The sequence below is a fragment of the Empidonax traillii genome, unplaced genomic scaffold (genome assembly GCF_003031625.1).
Source record: "Empidonax traillii isolate 1590-97213 ecotype Southwest subspecies unplaced genomic scaffold, ASM303162v1 scaffold20:size5563877, whole genome shotgun sequence".
NCBI classification, from domain to species: Eukaryota; Metazoa; Chordata; class Aves; order Passeriformes; family Tyrannidae; genus Empidonax; species Empidonax traillii.
In genome coordinates, this window is record NW_020955213.1 from 4,426,477 (window position 1) to 4,446,169 (window position 19,693).

Genomic DNA, 19,693 nt, shown 5'->3' on the forward strand with positions numbered 1-19,693 from the left:
ACCTGGGGTGGTTTCAAACTAACTATGGGTCATGGGAAGGTTTCCATTGCAGCACCTTAGTCATGCAGGGTTCTAAAAATTTGTTCCTAATGCTGTTTGAGCGGCCACAACGTATCGTTGATTCTGAAAGTGGTAACTTTTATCGGCTTCGCTCATTACTCATCTGTCCTGAGACTCTGTGAGCCTTTACACCCAAAACCTGTTCTGGAGGCCATGCTGGACTTGCGGGTTTTTCTTTGCTTCTGTTTTTGAAGCAGTCCAGTAGCATGAATTTCATTACATGCAGAGGAATATATCTTTTCTACAAATTCCTTTCCTGTAATAAATAACTATAAAAATGAGTTGCAGTAGCTTTTTTCCATAATGATTCCACTTATTTCTTCTCTTCCCTGTAAGTTTTGTATTAATATCAAAGGTTTTATATTAATACTCAAACTTCTTTTTTTTTGCCTAAAGAACGGGTTTTTATCTTGCTGATACAACTTCATAAAAATTTGACAAAATACTACCTCTGAAAATTCCGTATTCATCTGGATATATTGATGTAGCATAAAGCAAAAGGACAAATCACTTCTAAGCAATTTAGAAAACTAAGTTAGTTTGTTCACAAGCTGATTGCGCTTTTTTTTCCCTGTAGCATTGAGAGGATTGCAGTGGCAATTGTAAGGACATTTAAAATCATGACAAGCTCAGTCGGACAGAAGAAAGTCTCCTCCAGACAAAGGAAGTGTGGGTTCTGTCGGTCGAATAAAGATAACGAATGTGGGCAGTTACTGATGTCGGAGAACCAGAAGGTGGCGGCACATCACAAATGTATGGTGAGTGACCGGGAGAGGGATGGAGCCGGGAAAACACGTGGAAAACCCAGCCACGCTGGGATTGGCACACACGGTTAACCACTGCAGTTTGAAATTTTTGTGGGTCTCATGTCTGTAAATGTTCTCTGTCGCTTGTACCCTTAAAAATTGAAGTTCTGTCTTTGCCATTTTAGCTCTTCTCGTCCGCACTGGTTTCTTCACACACTGATAATGAGAGTCTTGGCGGATTCTCTATTGAAGATATTCAGAAAGAAATAAAGAGAGGCACTAAACTGGTAAGTGTTTTTGGCCCTTGAAAATGGGAGGTAATATTTTCATAACTTCCTGAAGTTTACAATGAAGTTGTTCAGTGTATTAGATCTGTGTGTTTATTTTTTAAAAGTGCTACCTTTGTGTGAGCTCTAAAACAATTTACAGAAGATGATGTTGAAGTGAAATTGGTCTCAGATTTACAAACAGAAAACCTCAGTAGGCATGATTATCCTTATATTGAAATGAAATTTAAAGGGCAGTTAACCAACCTTTGAAGCGTCTTTAGGAAAGGATAAAAAGGGACTTTGGTTATTTCAGTCAAGTTCTGCTCTCATGTAAACAGGTTATTTTAAGAATTATAGCTTAGTCATGTAATTATTAAAAAAATACATATTTCATTCACTGCTTCTTCGATTTGAATTTTTTCCAACGCACAGAACTTTATTTGCTGTTGTGAGCTGAAGCATAAAGAAATAACTGTTCACAAGTCATTGATGTTGTGATTAGGAATTTCCAGAGAATGTGATAGTAAATGGATCTACAGATCATAAAGAAAGTTCTTCATTCTTCAGTCTCATAAAGGTTTTTTAAAGGTTGTTTCTTTTTCTGTCTGTGGTGGTTTCTGTCTTTTTTGCTTCTGAACCTCTTTACGTTCCTTCTCTGATGCAACAGCTGGATAGATCCTTGGAGCTCGATAGCTGTATGTACCAGGCACTTTGTTCAGCTTTTTGCAGAAAACCTGGATCTAGTTAAATCTAGTACATTCACAGTCCTGAGATGTTTCCTGTTTGAAGAAAATGTGCAAGATAATTTTAGTTCCTAGGTGCCTTATCTCTGTCTGTGGCTGTCAGAAAGCTGCAGCTCTGAATCACTCTCTGGAAGAACTTGTCTTTATCAACATTGTGTAGGAAGCTCAAAGGTAAATGTTTTTAGTAGCCCAAATGCCCATTCTCAGCTCTGCTTCTGGTCTAGCCTGGTCTTTTATGGGGGAACACATTGGCAAAAGTATTTAGTGGCCTGGGGTAAGTAAATATATTGATAGCTTGGACTGAATTTGTCTTCTGACAGAATTTCCATGGTCGCCCTCCTTCAGGAGGTGCTGCTGGCCAGGTGTGGAAATGGAGACTGTTCGTCACCAGAGTGACAGTGACTGACATGTGGAGCCCTTCTGAGGGCGGTCTAGATCTGTCTGAGAAAGGGTTGTAGGTTCTAACCTTAATAAGCTAGTTATAATATATAGTTGGAGTTTTTTGGCATACAAGGCACTGATATCTTCATTATTTCTGGTGCCTGTGCATGGGAGGATTGTTTCTTTTAAGAATGGACTCGTTTTGCAGCTTATCAAACTTCACATGTACCTGATGTAACTTGGGAGTTAATGACCGTGGCCATTTGAACAACCCAACTTGTACCAATGGAATAAATGCTTTATTACTGTCAGGAAACATAGATCAATAAATGACTATGAAAATTTCTGTAGTCTGTTTTGTTCATACAGATACATCATGATGTTCACAAAAAAAATATTTATTTTAATCCCTTCTGGCTTTCAAAAAACTTGAGATACTGACTAAAACTGATTGGATGAATACTATTTCAGCCAAGATTTTTATAAAGGACTTTGATCAGCAATTACTATGTGTGAAACCATAATGTATAACAGATTTATGCAATAAAATACCCATACAAATTAGAGAACAACGAGGGAACAGTATATAACTACCATTTCAGAGCTTGCAGAGGAGTAGATGGAGATGATCCAAGGCTTTGACATTTTTACTGTTCAGTTGACTTTGTTGAAATTGAAAAGCAGGCTGCTGGTATATTTGGTAACTTTGGTGGTATTTTTTTTGGGCATATTTGAGACTTAACGGGAAGAACTTGACTAAGGGAGTGCTGTGGACAGAAACTGTAACTCGGTAAATCTGTGTAGCAGGTATCTGACATTGCACACTTAGGCTTTATTTTCAGGAATTGTAACCTTGTGGGGGCACAGGCAACATGCAAGGATACAAAGAAAAAGCTCCAGTTGTCTTGGGAGGTGAACTTAATAGGAGCTTCTGACATTTTGGGGCAATATTACATCAGTATAAAATAACACAGAGAAAAATGCTATGGTGCTGTCGATGACTTCCTTACCTACCACAGTGGAAGGAGCAAGAGCAATTGTACCAGGACCAGGATAGCTGATGTATCCTAAACAATGATGTGTCCAATATGAGAAGAATTAATTACTGGGAAAGAAGAGTCAAGCATCAAGCTCACTTTTAACCTTCTCTGCAATACAAATAGCAAAAACTAGGCTAATGAAAATATTGTATTTGACAAATATTTCGCCAAATTCAGCGTTTTGGAAAGGGCTTAAGGAAATAACTATAGGAAAAAAAGGTAAAGTTAGCTGCTGATGCTGAGGTAAATTTGCAGGTCATCAGTACTTCTAACTGCAGGATTCATTGCCAAATGGTGTCTTTTTTTTTTTCCTCCTACCATCATAATGTGATTCAGAATTAAACAGATACAATTTATGATTTTAAATTTTCTGAAATGGTTGGTACAAACAGCTAATCCTTGGGAGGAGGATACTTAAGTGAATAGATGTGTCACATTCATCAGACACATTCCACAAAACCAAATTCCTTATTTTCTTCATTGAATTGATAATCAACATAAGATGGTTATTGCACTGCTGCGTAATTGCAACAGATTTCTTGATTTTAAAATGAATTACGAGAAACATTTGAGAGCAGGAAGAGTAATGTTAAGTGCGTAAGTCCATTTATTTTGTCACCAGGAGTGGTATTGGTATTATTTTTGAACTCTGAAGTACTAAACCACCAGTAATGTGAATTTTGCTTTCTTTTTCTTTCCAGATGTGCTCTTTATGCCACTGTCCCGGAGCAACCATTGGCTGTGATGTGAAAACGTGTCACAAGACATATCACTACTACTGTGCTTTGCATGATAAAGCTCAGATAAGAGAGAAACCTTCACAAGGCATTTACATGTAACTATTATTTATTTGTTATATCTGGGTTTTTGTATTTGTAATTTACATTCTTTGTTTAAAAAACAAACAAGTACAAAGCAAAACAACCCACTTTGGAATCTAAACAAAACTGTTACAAAAATTTCTCATGATGATTGTGGCATTCAAAACAGTGATGTGCTAGAAAAGCATATTTTCACTGCAAGATTTATGTATCAGTGAGTTTTACAAGTGGGAGAAAAATGTACTGGCATTTAAATTTAAAAGATGAGTAAATAATCTGTGAATCGTGACTGACTTGACAGTTTTCAACTACTTTGTTTATAGGATTTTATGTCGAAAACACAAGAAAACTACGCATAACTCTGAAGGTAAAATTATTCAATATAAATTTTTCCCATTGTAGAAAGATATTTGGTTAAATTTAATTTTTCAGGAGAATATAAATGTTTTCAGTAAAAATTAGAACTACATTTTTTTGAGAAACAGTGAGTTTGGAAGCCCATCTGATCTCTGTATTTTCTCTAAAAACTATTGGTTGAGGTTGGAGAAAAACCAAATCATAAACTTTGGGATGTTCAAAAGATATGATGCTCCATAAAAATGAAGTTTGGGTAGAAGTTATTCCTTTCTGGGAAGAAGCTGGCTTATATTTGTAGTCAGATATTAGCAATATTACCATCTGAAATATTTTGTCAGGTAACAGCTGATTTTTGTTATTGCTAATGTTCCTAAATATTCACTGTTTTTTTGGAACTATTAAATAGAGTTTAACTCTTTAAAGAAGAAGGACCCAATAGTAAATTAAAAGACCTGTGATCAGTTCACTTACAAATGTATTTCTGAATCATTTTGATAAAAAAAAAGTTGTACGGATGCATTCATAAAAGCTGTGGATCTTTGCAGAGAAGAGTAGTGAAATGCCACAAATGTAGATAAATGTGTGGTCTGTTAAAATTCCAAACTAGTTGTGCTGTTGTGTATTTATGAAGGTATTTTTCCTTTTTCTGCTGTATGTGAGTTTGGGTAAGAGAACAGTTGGTGGTTTACTTCTTACATTGCTTTGCCCTGAAATGTCATCAGACTTAACTAATGAGGAGTACATGACTGTTTAGTGAACATGACATTTCATAAATTACTTCAGTCTCTGTGCCAAATATATTTTTAAGGTAATTTACTGCTTTTTATGCTGTGGGTAGTAGCTCTATTAATGGTAAGGTTTGGATGCTACTTCAGTGTTCAGAAGGATACTGAAAGCAGTAGAAAATTGCAAATTAAAATTAATTTCTTCTTTTTATTCTATTTATATAATTATTATCATGTGCTTTTTATATAAACCTCTCTTGATTTTGCTATTACTGGGGTTTAAACAAGAAAAATAATATATGTGCTTTATTAGTTCTCCAAAGAGATGGGGTCATGTTATCTTGTAGTTTGTGACTTTGTTTCTTTGTTTTGGGGGTTGTTTTGTGTGTTAGCAGAAACAGGATATGAAAAACATTTGAGTGCAAAGAGATTATCTCTTTAACTGATATTTAAATACAATCTTTTATACTTGCTCTGTGTTTGATGTGTATTGAAAAATGCCTTCAATTTTGTGTGGAACCCAAAGCCAATGGATGCCTTTTTCTGCTTGGAATTCCTTGCAGGATCTGAACTTGTATTTTCCTGTAAGAGTTTTCAGATACCATTATCTCTGGTTTTATGATGTCATTTTCTAACAGCAAAGGCTATTAAATTTTATATGGATATTTTGTCTGGGAAGACCTGGGAAAAATTACTAGAGGCATAGGGGCTTTTTTTTCTTAAATGTTGATAATGGCATTTTATTAAAATGTTAAAATAAACTCATCTCAAGAGACTTCGATTGAGGGTAGGAGAGGAGGAATAAACAACATCACTCAGAAAAACTGAGGACAAAGAGCCCAATAGTATATTATTTAGCATTTCACTTTGCACAATTTTTTTTAAAAATATTTAGTTCTGTTATGCTTTGCTCTTCCAGAAATGTGTTTAGTTATACTTCACATTTTTGTTTTCTGGTTTTTTTTTATTTGACTGAAATTCCACCCAGTGCTCTTTCCCGAAGAATGTTCTCTTTTCAGTCCATACAGTTTATGATAAACCGTACTCATAAAACAGTTATTATTTATGGTTATGGATTTGATAATACCAGAAGCTGGGGTTTTTTTTGTGATAGACCTCCTTTAAATCAAAGAAAGTAGAAATACATATTGCATCTGCTGATACAATGCTAGAAGTAATTTCCATAGCAATGGTATTTTGCTGCGTTGAAAACTAATTACCTTTAGCAGACAGAAAAATACAGAGTGGTTTTCAGGATTTCAGAAGGGACTTCAGAGAGTTTGTTTCTTAATATTTAATTGCTGAAGTTTGCTCAGTGAAATGACACCTGGAAGGTGTTGGATGGTGAGATTAAGCTTTATATATATATTTTGTTTGTTTCTCGATGAAAATGTGACTGCTTAGGAGGCATTTAAATGTGAAAGAATGGTAGTGTTTGAAACCAGAAAGAACTTGGCAGAGAAGAGTGACTAGAGGAGGTAGTGAAACTAGATTCTAATGTAATGGCTTTTTGTGAATCTTGTTTTAGTTTCATTTTCGTTAATCTTTGCTCTTAGCACTGTTTTCATAACAGAATAGTTAAAGCTCAGCTGTGGTTCTGTCACTCAGTGTAGGTGCACAGAGGCCCTGGAACTGTCAGTCCTTTTTAATGGAAACTTACTGCTCCTGCTCTGGGGTGTGGTGTGGTTGGGGGTTTTTTATCGTTATTATTTTGTTGTGGGTTGTTTTTTCTCCTTGGCCAGTTTAGAGTGTCTCTGGGTTCTTATCCTTTGTTCTCTGTAACCAGACTGATTTGTTGCAGTCCAAATACTCTTATTATGTCACTTATGTTAGGGGATGTTCAAAGAGTTTTTAGGAGTGTTTGGTTTGGTGCAGCCCAGAGCAGTTTATTTTCTGTAGGCAGCACTGCTGCGCAGCAGTGAGATTTTTCTCTCACTTCCCTTCCCTTCCCTAGAAAATAGATGCTTTGGGGTCATACTTGTTCAAGTTTGAAATCTGCCTTGTGTACTAAATTCTAGTTTAAAAAGACTATGTTAACCATTTAACAACAGTTCAAGAAAATTCCTGGAGGCTGCATGGAAATGTAGTTGAAAAGACCGATGTTGGAATTAAGTTACCCACTAAAACTTAGGAAAAAAGACCTCTTTAATGTTATTTGTTGCTGTCATGAAATTCAAGTGGGGTGAGGATTCATCAGACTTGGTATCTACTCATCAAGACAAAATTTATGAGTAATGGGAGTTACTCTTCCTTTAATTGACAGGTGTTGCTGAATTACCTTCTGCTTTATTTGAATATAAAAATGTGAAACATGGCAGCAGAGTATTGTGCTTTTAAATTCATTATCTATTTCAGGAGATTGTTGGGTTTTTCTGATTTATCTATATGGCCTGACCTTCAGGTGACATAAAATAGGAAAACTGTATTTCTCCTATATTTCCTTTGTGTGTTTCAGAGTGATTCTTCTGTGCTGTGTTCCCATGAACTGGAAAAAGGACATTTAGATTTTTGCCTTGGTGTTCACGAATCTAACAAGATAACTTTTCCTGAACTTGAGATAATAGCTTAATTCATAATTTTAGGCAAGCTCTCTAAGTTTTCAGTACCTAATAGGTTACAGGGGTTGTGCCAGTGCTTTCAAAAGATCACAGCTAACTATTACTTGAATTACTGTTCAGTTTGATACAATTGCATTTATTCTTTTTGAAGAATAGAGTATTGTTGAACTAAGGTTTTGGAACTGTTTGTTAGGATTTATTCCAATGTACTGGAAGTAATTGTTGAAAAATGAAAAAAACTGGTCTCTCTCATTTCCCTGCAGGTGGGGCTGCCCTGGCCTGTGTGTTGAATTTAGAACAAATTCAGCTGATCAGGAATAGTTTGATATAAACTAAGATAAGAATGCAATTTCATTCTTCTGTTATGTAATGGTAAAACAAAGACCAACAAAACAGCCATGACTTCAGCTCATAATATTCAAAGCAGATGCTCACGAACTGTTGGGTCAGAAAATAAAATGTCCCCAATTCCTGTCATAGCTGTGCTATAGCCTCAGAGAATGGTGTTTCCACAATGGAAATAAGGACATTCCCTGTCTCAGCGTCCCTTTCATGTTATTCTAAAGATCAAACATGGAATCTGTGCTTCTCATACTGCTCAGTAAGTTGACTCAGGGTAATATTTCTCTGTGAGACCTATTTAGAAACATTGCAATCTATAGTGAACTGAGCATTTTTTCAAAGCACTGTGTAAGCCAGAGTTTGGCAGGTAGAACATCTGAAACCTTTTGGCATTATAGTTTGGTAATGTTCTGATTCACCTCTGGCTTCTTAAAGCAGTGTTTGTTCCCTGTTGCATTTTCTGTAGCAGTGGTCCCGGCATAAGCTTTGCTCACATTAAAGCAGTCGGGGGTAACAGTTTCTGTAACGTTGCAGTTTGGAGTCATTTCGTTTCTGCTGGTGGATGGTGACAAATCCTCGCCAGGCTCTGCTTGTTGTCTATCTTCTGGAGAACGCCCTGGATGTGGCATCAAATGTATATTTGGTGTTCCCACAAAGACGGTTGGTCCAGGCAGTAAATCAGTGGTGTCCCCCAAGAGACTAACGGGGGTTTGTGCAGAAGCATCACAATTGTGTTTTCTTATGGAAAAACACACAGCTAAAGGAAAAGGAAAGGTGTCATCATGTGGTGAATGGTGTGTCCTGTCTGAGGAGCTGTCCCCTGGTGTTACACAAACAGAAACTTTGTCAGCTACTCACACTGAACAGGTTTATCACACCAGGGTCAGAAGCTTTGTGATTGTGCAGATAAGCTAGGTGTACAGTCTGTCTTCAGTCTTTGCCAACATTTGTTTGCTTGAAAAATCGTTTAGATTGTGTTGTTATGAAGGACTATTTCATTCATTTTCTATGTTAAATGTACTTAAACAAATAATCTCAAGTATCTCATATAACATAGATACTATTCAGTCAGAAATAACTTTTGAACAAGAGTCATCAGTTCCTTGAAGTATCTGAATGTAAGGGGTAATTTAATCTTTTTCCTCTCCGGTCTTACTTTAGTTTCGATATGTTTCATGTAACTTAGTCTTTTTCCACTGAAAAAGAAACCCCAAAAATTATATTCAGAATTTTGATTGCTAATTTCTCATCACTTGCTGATAATAACGTGTATTATTTCATGATCAGTTTACCTGATTTTGTATTTGCTTGCAAGGGCTTTTATGCAAATCTCTGGTTCTTATTAATGCTTATAGATGCATTCACATTTTTGATATTGATTACTGGGCCAATAAAGCTCTCTGGGTTTTTTTGACATTTCTTTTCAATTTAAAATAATTGTGTTGGCACATACAGTTCATTGGGTTTCAGCCATATTTTATGGAAATATGACTTTAACATGCTGAAGTAGTTTTTTCTTCATTATATTCCATTTCTTTTCTAAAAATCTAATAAGATCGATTTTGTTCCTTGAATTTTTAGTTTCTCTTTTATCCCAAATGCACTGTAAAACTTTAACTACACGTATGTGATTTCAGATTTACATAGCAACATGTCTAAGCCACTTCCACATTCTACATTTTGGCTTCTTTTTATGTCCAGTCTTACTTGCAAATTTTGCCAGTCAGTTTTGTTTATTGTCTTCCTCATGCAAACTCAGCCCCCCTTTGCTTCTGCCTTGCTTAGTCTGTTGTTAGGTAATGTAGGAGGTGATAGAGCAGTATTTATTGTACACATCCTCTTTTTATTTTTTCTTTCACAACCTTTAAATCACTTAATTCTTTTATTACTTTTCTTTAACCCGGCTTTTGTAAAGGGGTGATTCCGTGTGTGTTTCAAGCTGATGCAATATGGATCAGTGATATCTCAAGCTCTTCTCTGCCAAGCCTGATTTTAAACAGCAAAACATCTCGATCCTTTTCCTTTCTAGTCATGATCAAAGGAGAATTTTTAGAGTTCTCTCTGAAGCTGAATCTCCCTGTTAACAGTTTATGTAATACAGCATTTTGCCAGGCTTCTTTCTGTGGTACTTAGTACTGTTTATGGATTTCTAAAATGCAAATTGGGGGCTCCTTGCTGCTCATCTTTTTTCATATCTGAATTTACAATATCATATTCTTAAGTGCCTTTTAAAATGTAGATTGTTTCCTCTTGATTTCTACTCTTACCTTCCTTTCTCAGGCCATACTGTGTATTAAGCTCATTTTTTCACATCTAGCATTTAGGGACTTCTGAGGGAAGCTCATAGGAACCTCCTTTGAAGATCTTAGATACTAAGTTGTGTTGAGAATATTTGATGATTTTAAAAATCAATGCAGTAGTGGGATATGGGATGGGGAGCAGTTGACGAATATCTAGGGAGTCTCAGGGGATCCAGAGGATGGGTGATACCCGTGATAAAACATCGCCTGGTCAGGGAGGAGTTGAACAACTGTTTGTGTTTTCCTTAGTTCAAGCTGACATGAGAAGTTGGAAACACCCAACCATCAGATGCCAGGGACACAGGGTAAGCTGGCAGTGGGCTCGAGGGGAGGGGTAGGGCACCAACCACATTGTATAACATAAAGACCATCCAAGGCAGGTGTGTTTGACATCTGATTACAATCCCTTCCTGCTCTGTTGTGTGCGTGCATAGTGCTATAAAAACAGAGAAATGTTACTGGTTTGAGGTATCAGTCTTGCAGGATATAGATGTGATAGAGCAGATCCTCCCATCTTGGTGCTGTTAATCTGTAGGTCCATGTCACCTGTAGTAGGAGACGCAAATCTGCAAGGAATTGTATTTTAGTGAAGGGGTCATGTAGCATCTGGATTTCAATGAAGTCTGAACTTTTCTAGAAGTCCTAGTTTTGAGCACAGAGAGGGGTTCTCCTTTGAGGAAAGCTGTGCAATCTTGATGTCTTTTATCTTACTCTGAAACCATCTTTTAAAAATGCTGCATTTTTACTTTTCCACTCTTAAATATACTAATAATTGTAGATTAAAAACATAGCATTTAAGAACTTATTCTATTTGAAGGCTGTGCCATTTCTTATAAAAGCTTGGGTTTCATAAGGTATATTTTGGTTTTTAGCAATTATGATTCACTTCTGTTTTTGTGACTGTGGCTGCTCAGGACATGCTTTAATGCTGTGTAGAAAATAAGGGTGAACTAAAAGGTTGAAAGCATTTTGGCTGAGAGAATTGGTAAGGAGCTTTGGAAAAAATAAGGAGTGTTGGTGCATGGACTGCATTTTGCTTTATCCGATACAGTAGGGAGGGAAATCCATGGATTTATTTTGGAAGGAATATTTTTGGCTTCTTACTTATGTTATTTAAAGGGTGCTGAATTCAGTAGTCATATTTTTATAAGATTTTTTTTCTAGAATAACCATCTATGATTTCTGTACACGTAAAAATAGCAACAGAGATTCACAAATTTAGTAGTTGGTGGAGAGTTTGTATTATGAGGAACAAGATAAAAGAGAATTCTCTTTGAAAAAGGGTTTCAGGATGCAATAAAATTTGCTATATGCAGTCTGAGAGGTTGATATCTAAATTGCATAATCTTGCTTGGGGAATTTAACAAGTGATTATAAATGAGAAATGTCAGGAAATTCTGAGAAGAAAATGTACAATGTATTGTTTTTTTAGAATAATCTATGTCACTATGTATTAAATTTTTTCAGAGTGAAATAAATGGTACTTTTGACATCTAATTATAGAATAGTCTATGTATACTAAACCATAGGGACGTTGTAGACAGACTGATGTATTTTAGTAGCAATGTGGGCATATCTGTGTATAGGTGAACAATCTGTCAATCTAAACCAAAATAATGTGCAGATCTGTATAAATTTCAGTATAGCCTGTTGTGCTTCATTTGGATTCGTTTTCTGTCCTTGATCAGGGAGTTGAATCTGTAGCTTTCTCAGGGATTAGCAGCAGATCCCATAGACAAGCTGGACGAGATGTTCTCGTGTGCCAGGCTGGGGCCAGGCCTTCAGTTGTTTTCTGCTCCCAGCTGGTGGCTGTGGAATATGTTCAAGACTGACTTCTAATGCTTGTGTGGTTGGGTTGCTGTTACCATGAGACAGAAATGTGATCTGATTTTTATGTGATAATAGGTAAGAAAGACGAGTTCTGGCAAGGCAGCACTTAGTCTCAAAATAAGATGTCCTGTCTGGATACTAAAACCGTATGGCAATGTCCACAAAGTGGATGTTCCAAATCTTATGATTACTGTTTCCTTTTGTCTGGGGGCTCATAGTGATGTTTGTGGTTTGGATTTTGAGAAGAAAAGTCCTTCAGCAGGGTCTGTACGTGTTTCTTTAAATAAATCTGCTGAAATGTCTTTGCATTTGGATGAGGGTGGGTGTTACATATTTAAAAAATATGCAACCAGGAAAGTTGTTAGTGGCTGAATTGAGCTGGTTATTAGATATAGTTATCAGATATAACCTAACTAGATCATATTGGAAGCAGTCTTAAGCTTCTAGAATTGATCTGTATTATCCATAGAGCCTTGAGTTCTCCAAAGGACAGTCTGCTGGAATGCTGGGTTACAGCTCTGTAGCATTCACAGCTGAGCTGACATTTTCAAAGGAACTTGTCAGACCTCTTTTGAACATCTGTATTAAAAACATACATTCTTACATTCTTAATGATCTGTAAATACTTAATCTGGGATGTTGTCAGTGTGGATGGTTTTCTGTAAAATGGCAGCTGTTTTTAACTGCAGATGTAAAAATATACTATCACAAAGTGAAATTGTGGATTTGTTTCATGAAGGCAAAATATGTTTCAATTTTAAAACTTAATGTTATAGCCAAATAGGTGAATTTTCTTAAGTCAGCAGGCATAAGTTAATAAAGCAAGGACAGTGGTGTTTGGGTACACTGGCATAATATCAAGGGCATTTTACACTGGGGTATGGATCTTAAAATAATAAATTAAAAACTTATCTCATGGATGAAAACATTTTCTGGTTCCAGTGTTATTTTCAATAGAGGTGAAGATATGTATCTGAGGACACATTTTGAATCTGAAAGTAGAAGCTGTAAGAAATGCTAACCTTGATGTATTATGTTATAAAGATGCAAAGCTGAATTGTTATAAAGAAATAAATCATGGTTTTAGGATCTACAGTTGCATGTTTGTAATTCAGAAAATACAGGTTATGTTTTTTCTTGCCTAATTTTGGTGGGTTGTGGTGGTTTTTTTGTTTTGGTTTGGGTTTTTTTCCTTGATTTGTTTTGTGTAAAATTTGCAAGAATCCTATTTGATGATGTTTTCTGACTTCTAAAGCAGATTTAGAAGAAAGTATCAATGAACACGAGCTGGAGCCTTCACCTCCCAAAGGAAAAAGGAGGGGCCGTAAGGGAAAGCCAAGAAAAACAAATTTAAAAGGGCAATCAGAAGACACTAGATCTACGTCCTCACATGGCACAGATGAAATAGAAAGCAGTTCCTATGTAAGCAGTAAATATGCTAAACTTCTTAGAAGACAGAATTGCATATTTCTTCTCTGCAAATATAATTTTTAATAAAATTTGCAATTGTCTGAGCCTCCAGCTGGTGGCCACAGGCTTTTGAAATTGCAGCCTTATTTGTAACCCAGCAGTATATTTTAGTAAAATGTTTTTCTTTCAGAGAGACAGGTCTCCCCACAGAAGCAGCCCCAGTGATACAAAACCTAAATGTGGATTCTGTCATGCAGGTGAAGAAGAAAATGAAGCTAGAGGAAAGCTTCATATATTTAATGCCAAAAAGGCTGCAGCACACTATAAGTGCATGGTGAGTAACAGTGTTGTTGTTAACCAGTCTGTTCTGTGAATTTTGTCTGAATTGCTATTTTAGATTTTAATACAGTGCCCTCACATGTAATTATGCTTGAGTATTGTCTGTGTGCTGATGATCTCTTTAAGCACTGAAGTGTTGCAAAGTGAGCAATTCATTTATTTTCACTGCAGGCAATATGGATAAAAGTTGGCTTCATGCTAGGAGATGGAATTAGCTCAGGGAGACTCTTTAGCTTATTAAAAATGCTCCCGTAGTGTCTAAATGCATATAAGTTTTTAAAAAGGAAAACAGAAAACAGTTTTAACTAAAAGGACCCACTCCAAAAATTAAATAGATTTACTCCACAGGCATTCAGACAGATTCTCGGAAGAATCCATGAACTTCGTTAGTTTTCTGACCTGCGGATTCAGACTGGGAGGCTCAAGTAGAGTGGGATATGGAAGTTCTAGAAAACCCTTGACCTTAGATGGTCATGTTTATAGAGCTGTCAGCCTGAACAGAATCTTAATTTCAATGAACGTGAGCAGACAGGGCAATCTTTCTTATAACTTGTTGAATGAATAATGTAGGGCTTTGGGTAACAAACCTCAGTGGTTCCTGTTGTACCTCAAAATGAATAAATAATCCAGGCAATCTGTGGAGTATTAATTCAGTGTCTTCCTATCCCCAGGCTCACTAAACAGAGAGCTGGTGTGTGCCAGCAGTCTTGAGTCTTACAAGATTCTTTGCTGCTTTGTGTACCTGAACTTAAGTTTTAAGACAGTTTAAGCTGAATATGCCAGGGTGATGATAGAAGGGATGATACTTCTGTGCTCCACTGTCATCCCGCAGGGCTTTTCGCTATTGACAGTTATATTGACATCAGCGTGTCATGGAGCTCAATTATATATGTGTCACGGGGAAGAAAATGGAATATTCCTAGGAAGTTGAGTAGAGTAATTGGTAATATTGCCCATTTATTACTTTGTGTTTTTATCCTGTCATTATTGCTTGTCTGCTTCTTTGTCTTTTAAAATACATTTCTCCAAGGCAAATTAAAGCAGTCAGGCGGGGATCGGAAGGAACACTCATCACACTAATTACTCAGCATGGGGTTTTTCCTACTTCATTGGTAAAGCACATGCTGTCTGAGATCACGGAACAGGATGTTACTCCGGCACAGAAAAAAATTTCCAGCCGTTTTGGTGACCTGAAATTATTTCGGCTTGCTTGTTTTACAGTTGTTCTCTTCTGGCACTGTCCAGCTGACAACAACTTCACGGGCAGAGTTTGGTGATTTTGATATCAAAACTGTACTTCAAGAAATCAAGAGAGGAAAAAGAATGGTATGTATCTGCAGACTCTGATGAAGGTGTTAGTGATTCTGCTAAGGTGTGTGTAACTCTGTTCCACAAAAGGAAGGAGGCAGTCTTTTCCATCTGCTTATATATAAAAATATATTTAAATATATTTTTACTTGTGGGATGAACAGCCAGATAGGGATCACCTCAAAATTAGTGGTGTTTGGGCACGTGATATTTGGGGTTCTTTATGACAATGTACATAGTAATTATTGTCATAGAATCATATGATTCATGTTAGCCTTACTGTAACTATAAGAGAGGAAGGGCTTTGTACCTTTGTTACTGAAAACACACCTTGTGAAGCTACAAATGAACTTAGAGAATATGCTGTTCTTGCAGGGAACATACTCTCTAACATCCTGGAACCAAAACAGTGTTTCCAGTTGTTCTGGTGTTTCAATAGAAAAACTTATTAAGGTCTGAGAGGTGGGGATGTTGGTAAAATGTCACATTGTATTTTATTAAAATTCAGGGTGTTTTTAAAGTGCTAAGAAATTTATGGAGTGTCAGGGAGAAAACAACAATATTGTTCTGTGAAAAAGATAATTTAATGCTCTTCATATATGAATATATTAACTTCAGTGGCAATAAAATGATCTTGGAAATGCAATAACATGTGCAATCATGTAGCAATTTTTAGTGCAGTGAGCAGGTAAATCCTACTGTTCATATTTTAATAGGTTGGTATTTTATAGTTTCTGGTTTACAATGCCTTTGATTAACTTTTCATTGGAAGGATGATCTGCCAGAGATATTACTCTGTTTCCAAATGGTATCCATAAATGTGAAGAGCACTAAACTGAATACTAAGAGTCGAGAAATAGAGGGGCTGAACGGTGCTGTTCTCTTCTTTCCCCTGCACAGAAATGCACACTCTGCAGCCAGCCTGGTGCTACTATTGGGTGTGAAATCAAAGCCTGCATAAAAACATACCATTACCACTGTGGAGTAGAAGACAAAGCTAAATACATTGAGAATATGTCACGAGGAATTTATAAGTAAGAACCTATGTAATTCTTGAATCTATGAGAGTAAAGATATTTCATGGCACTTTTTATGCCTAACTTGGCTAGTCAATTATGTTATTAAAAAGGAGGATATTATTTCATTTAAAGTGGTGGTTTTAAGTAATTGTTGACTTTGCAAAACATTTCAGTTACTATACTAATTTAAAATTTCTGTAGTGGGGTTGTAATATGAAAAGTGATAAAATTAATTGACTTGTAGTATGTTTTCCTCCTTGATTAATCTGTAATTTGTATCAAAAAAAATGTATGACATGATTCCTCCATATTGATATGTTTATAGCTTACTTTTGGGGGTTTTTTGGGCCCCCTGACTTTCCATCCTTTCTGAAGTGCTGTGAGTTGACTGCAGCTGAGTTGTCGTGCTGTGCCCACGAGAGGGCATTCTTTGAGCAGTGCAGTGGCAGTTCTGGAAAACTAGGATTGATCATAGTTTTATTGGCTGGCCTTGAACCTTGTTTTCATTCTCAGTTCAACTGAGAATGAAAATGTTTCATTCTCAGTTGACTGAAAACTATGAATGACTTAAGACTTAGCAACTGACTTGTAGCACATCTCAAAACTAGTTGAGAGTAAAGTTAAGTTTTGATGGATATTTTCAGTGAAAGTCCTCACTCTTTCTTTTATTGTGCCAGACTCTATTGTAAAAACCATAGTGGAAATGATGAAAGAGATGAAGAGGATGAAGAAAGAGAAAGCAAAAGCCGTGGCAAATCAGGCACTGACCATAATGACATTCCTCAGCAGCAGCTCAATGGAAACTAGGTATGGAAGTTACTCCTGACAGATCTGTTACCAAGACTGAAACGCAATATACATTTAATGTAGTTTATTGCAGTGAAGTATTTAAATCTAGTGTATGCAGAAAAGTACTTTTTATTGGCATACTGTAGAAGAATGGGGAGGATTTGTTGTTTTTTAAATCCAGCTGACTTTGTAACAGTGTAAGAAGGGAGGCCCTCATTTCTATTGCTAAATGTAGATGTATTGTCAGAGCTGCTAAATGCTTTTCTGTACAATTTTAAATTTACTATTGTTTTCATCATTTTTTAAACAGGTTCAAGGGACAGAGTTATAGAACTGGGAATGGCTAAGACATCATAACTACTAATTCTTTTAAATTGTTTTCTAAGATCAGAAAAGGGTTAGTAACTTTTTACTACCCGACTCTGTTAGAAATTTCATTGAACTGCCTGAAACGTTCATGTGTGTGAGCCTTCAGTAAGTGGCAGAGTTTTACATGTCAATATTATGTAGTTTGTAGTCTGCAGTGTCTGGAAAAAAATGAAACACTATATAAATGATATGTAACATGTACAGTGTCAAAAGTTAAGGCAGACATTGAAATGAAGTAAGATCTATATTTCTGGACTGAATAAAAACCTTAAGATTTGGAATGTGTAAGTTGTTTAGTGGATTCACGCAATGAGGGAAGGTCTTAGCTAGTTTAATTAACAACATGGACAAGTTCGTGGTGGCAACGAGCTGGTACTTTGTGATTTTGCATTTTCTTCCTGCACAAGTTACGGAGGCCGTACCTGGGAAAGCCGCGCTCTGTTCTTGCTTGCGAAGCACAGTAGGAAAGGACTCTGTGTACACAAGGCACGCTTGAACATTTCAGGTTGTTCCTGTTGCGATTGCTCATTCTGCCCGGCATTGTTGGCGGGAGATTTACTTGAGCAGCTGTTGGTTCTGAGCTGTGAGCTTTAGAACTCATGCCAAAGGGCTGTAGTTCGTTCCTTCCCCAAGGACCCACCTCTTTCTGTGTCCTGATTTACAAAGAACACTTCACCAAGTGTGACTAAAACCTTACAAATGTTTGGACTTTGCAGCCCAATCTCTACCATTTCAGAGAGTTACAACTCTTAACTCACTATGGAATTTAGCCACCATATCTGACGTCCATACCTCAGGTGTTCTCTGTTGTGTGGAACACTTCATGTTTTGTCGAGAATATGCATAAAGGTCCCATATTCTGTAAGAAGATTGAGGAAACAACCTTTTTTTCTAGATTGGTATTTATTTTTTAATCTTATGACCACTATATGAGAAACGTTGCGTATCATCCTTATTGGTTTAGTCATTATTTTTCCTTTCTCTGTCAAGTCAACAATCACATAATGGAATTCTACTTGCAAGAATTTGATGTTCCTTTAGGGAATGATCAGATCTAGGCTATACCAAACCTAACAGAACAGTCCTCTGACTGCTTTCAAAACACCTTGTCATTTCTAATGGGTACTGGCTTCTTCAACTGGTCTGGTAAAGCACATCCTCAGACTTAAATAAAACCAAAAAGCTGAATCTAGTCCACATGTTTGTCTGTTACTACCGCATCACCTTATTGTTTGTTTAGGGTTTTGACTTGTTTCACTCTGAACTCCCAACAAAACTTCTGGATTTGAAGGAAGGAAACAAGCAAAAGACACTGATTTGACTATAAACTGCTACAGTTCTTCTGTGATTGGTATTGCAAAAACAGTTTATTTGTAACATGAGTTTCTGTAGCATTTTTTACTTGTATTTTTAAAAGATTTAACGTGTGTCATTTGTCTTCTTATGCATTCCCTTAATGTCTTGAGGGTCTCAATTACTGTATATTGGAATTTCTAACATTTTACCTGTTAGAATTCAATCAATTCTGTTTGCTTTCCTGGAGAATAATGCCATTTGGAAAGAGATATTGCTGTGTACAGAAAATATTCAGTTACTGCTCTAAACATGATGCCATTGATCATTTTTATTTTGTATTTGTAACTTTCAAAATTAAAAGCGTGACTTGAATTGCAATGACAGATCGATTATTGAAATTGTCTATCAAGGTGTTTTGTTTCTCCTGGAATATGAACATTTTTCAGCCACTCAGAACAGTTTTAGAATGCAAAATAGCATCCTTCCATATTTAAATTACTTCAATTTGTGCCTCGGACATGGCCCTTCCATGGAAAAAAGGCACTTTGTTTGCAGCTACTGTATTTAACTAAGTTTGCATGGGGTAGATCTGCCAGCATACTGACTATACTTGAGACTGAGCTCTAATTCATTGTGTGTCAGTGGCTTAGTATAATATTCTGTCCAATAACCCACCTGTTATGAAATAAATGACCCCATTCCATGCCTGGAAGAACCAGAACAGCACTTTACCTTCAGGTAGCAGAAAAGCAAGTGGCTGGTTTCCCTGTTACCTCTCTGTGCTGAGGTGGCCTGACTGAACTGTCATCAATTCAGAATTCATGGAAACAAAGTCAAAAGCAAAAACCTTTTCTTACAAGCCTCAATTTTGTCATAACTGACTTCAACTCATGTATGCTGGGTAAAAGTGCCTTACAATGTAAAAATTGTATTTATATGTTCCCAAGTAGCATCACCTGCTGGGGAGTAATTCTGTCGTGGTGTTAATATT

The 19,693-nt window shown here is 36.5% G+C and overlaps 1 protein-coding gene across 4 annotated transcripts in view; it reads left to right on the top strand.

The window, feature by feature from the left end:
* The window catches only part of PHF6 (PHD finger protein 6), a 24,457-nt gene extending 5,377 nt beyond the window's left edge, over positions 1–19,080 (top strand). For 2 of the 4 annotated variants that reach the window (XM_027899397.1, XM_027899406.1), the window contains exons 2-11: positions 638–818; positions 992–1,093; positions 3,941–4,074; positions 4,384–4,427; positions 13,428–13,594; positions 13,773–13,916; positions 15,143–15,247; positions 16,130–16,263; positions 16,926–17,055; positions 17,348–19,080. In XM_027899397.1, coding sequence (XP_027755198.1) covers positions 681–818; positions 992–1,093; positions 3,941–4,074; positions 4,384–4,427; positions 13,428–13,594; positions 13,773–13,916; positions 15,143–15,247; positions 16,130–16,263; positions 16,926–17,055 — 1,098 coding nt within the window. In that variant the 5' untranslated portion in view covers positions 638–680 and the 3' untranslated portion in view covers positions 17,348–19,080. The remainder of the gene's footprint in view (positions 1–637; positions 819–991; positions 1,094–3,940; positions 4,075–4,383; positions 4,428–13,427; positions 13,595–13,772; positions 13,917–15,142; positions 15,248–16,129; positions 16,264–16,925; positions 17,056–17,347) is intronic. The other 2 variants (XM_027899417.1, XM_027899424.1) reach the window with 2 other exon arrangements.
* Positions 19,081–19,693: the final 613 nt, after the last annotated feature.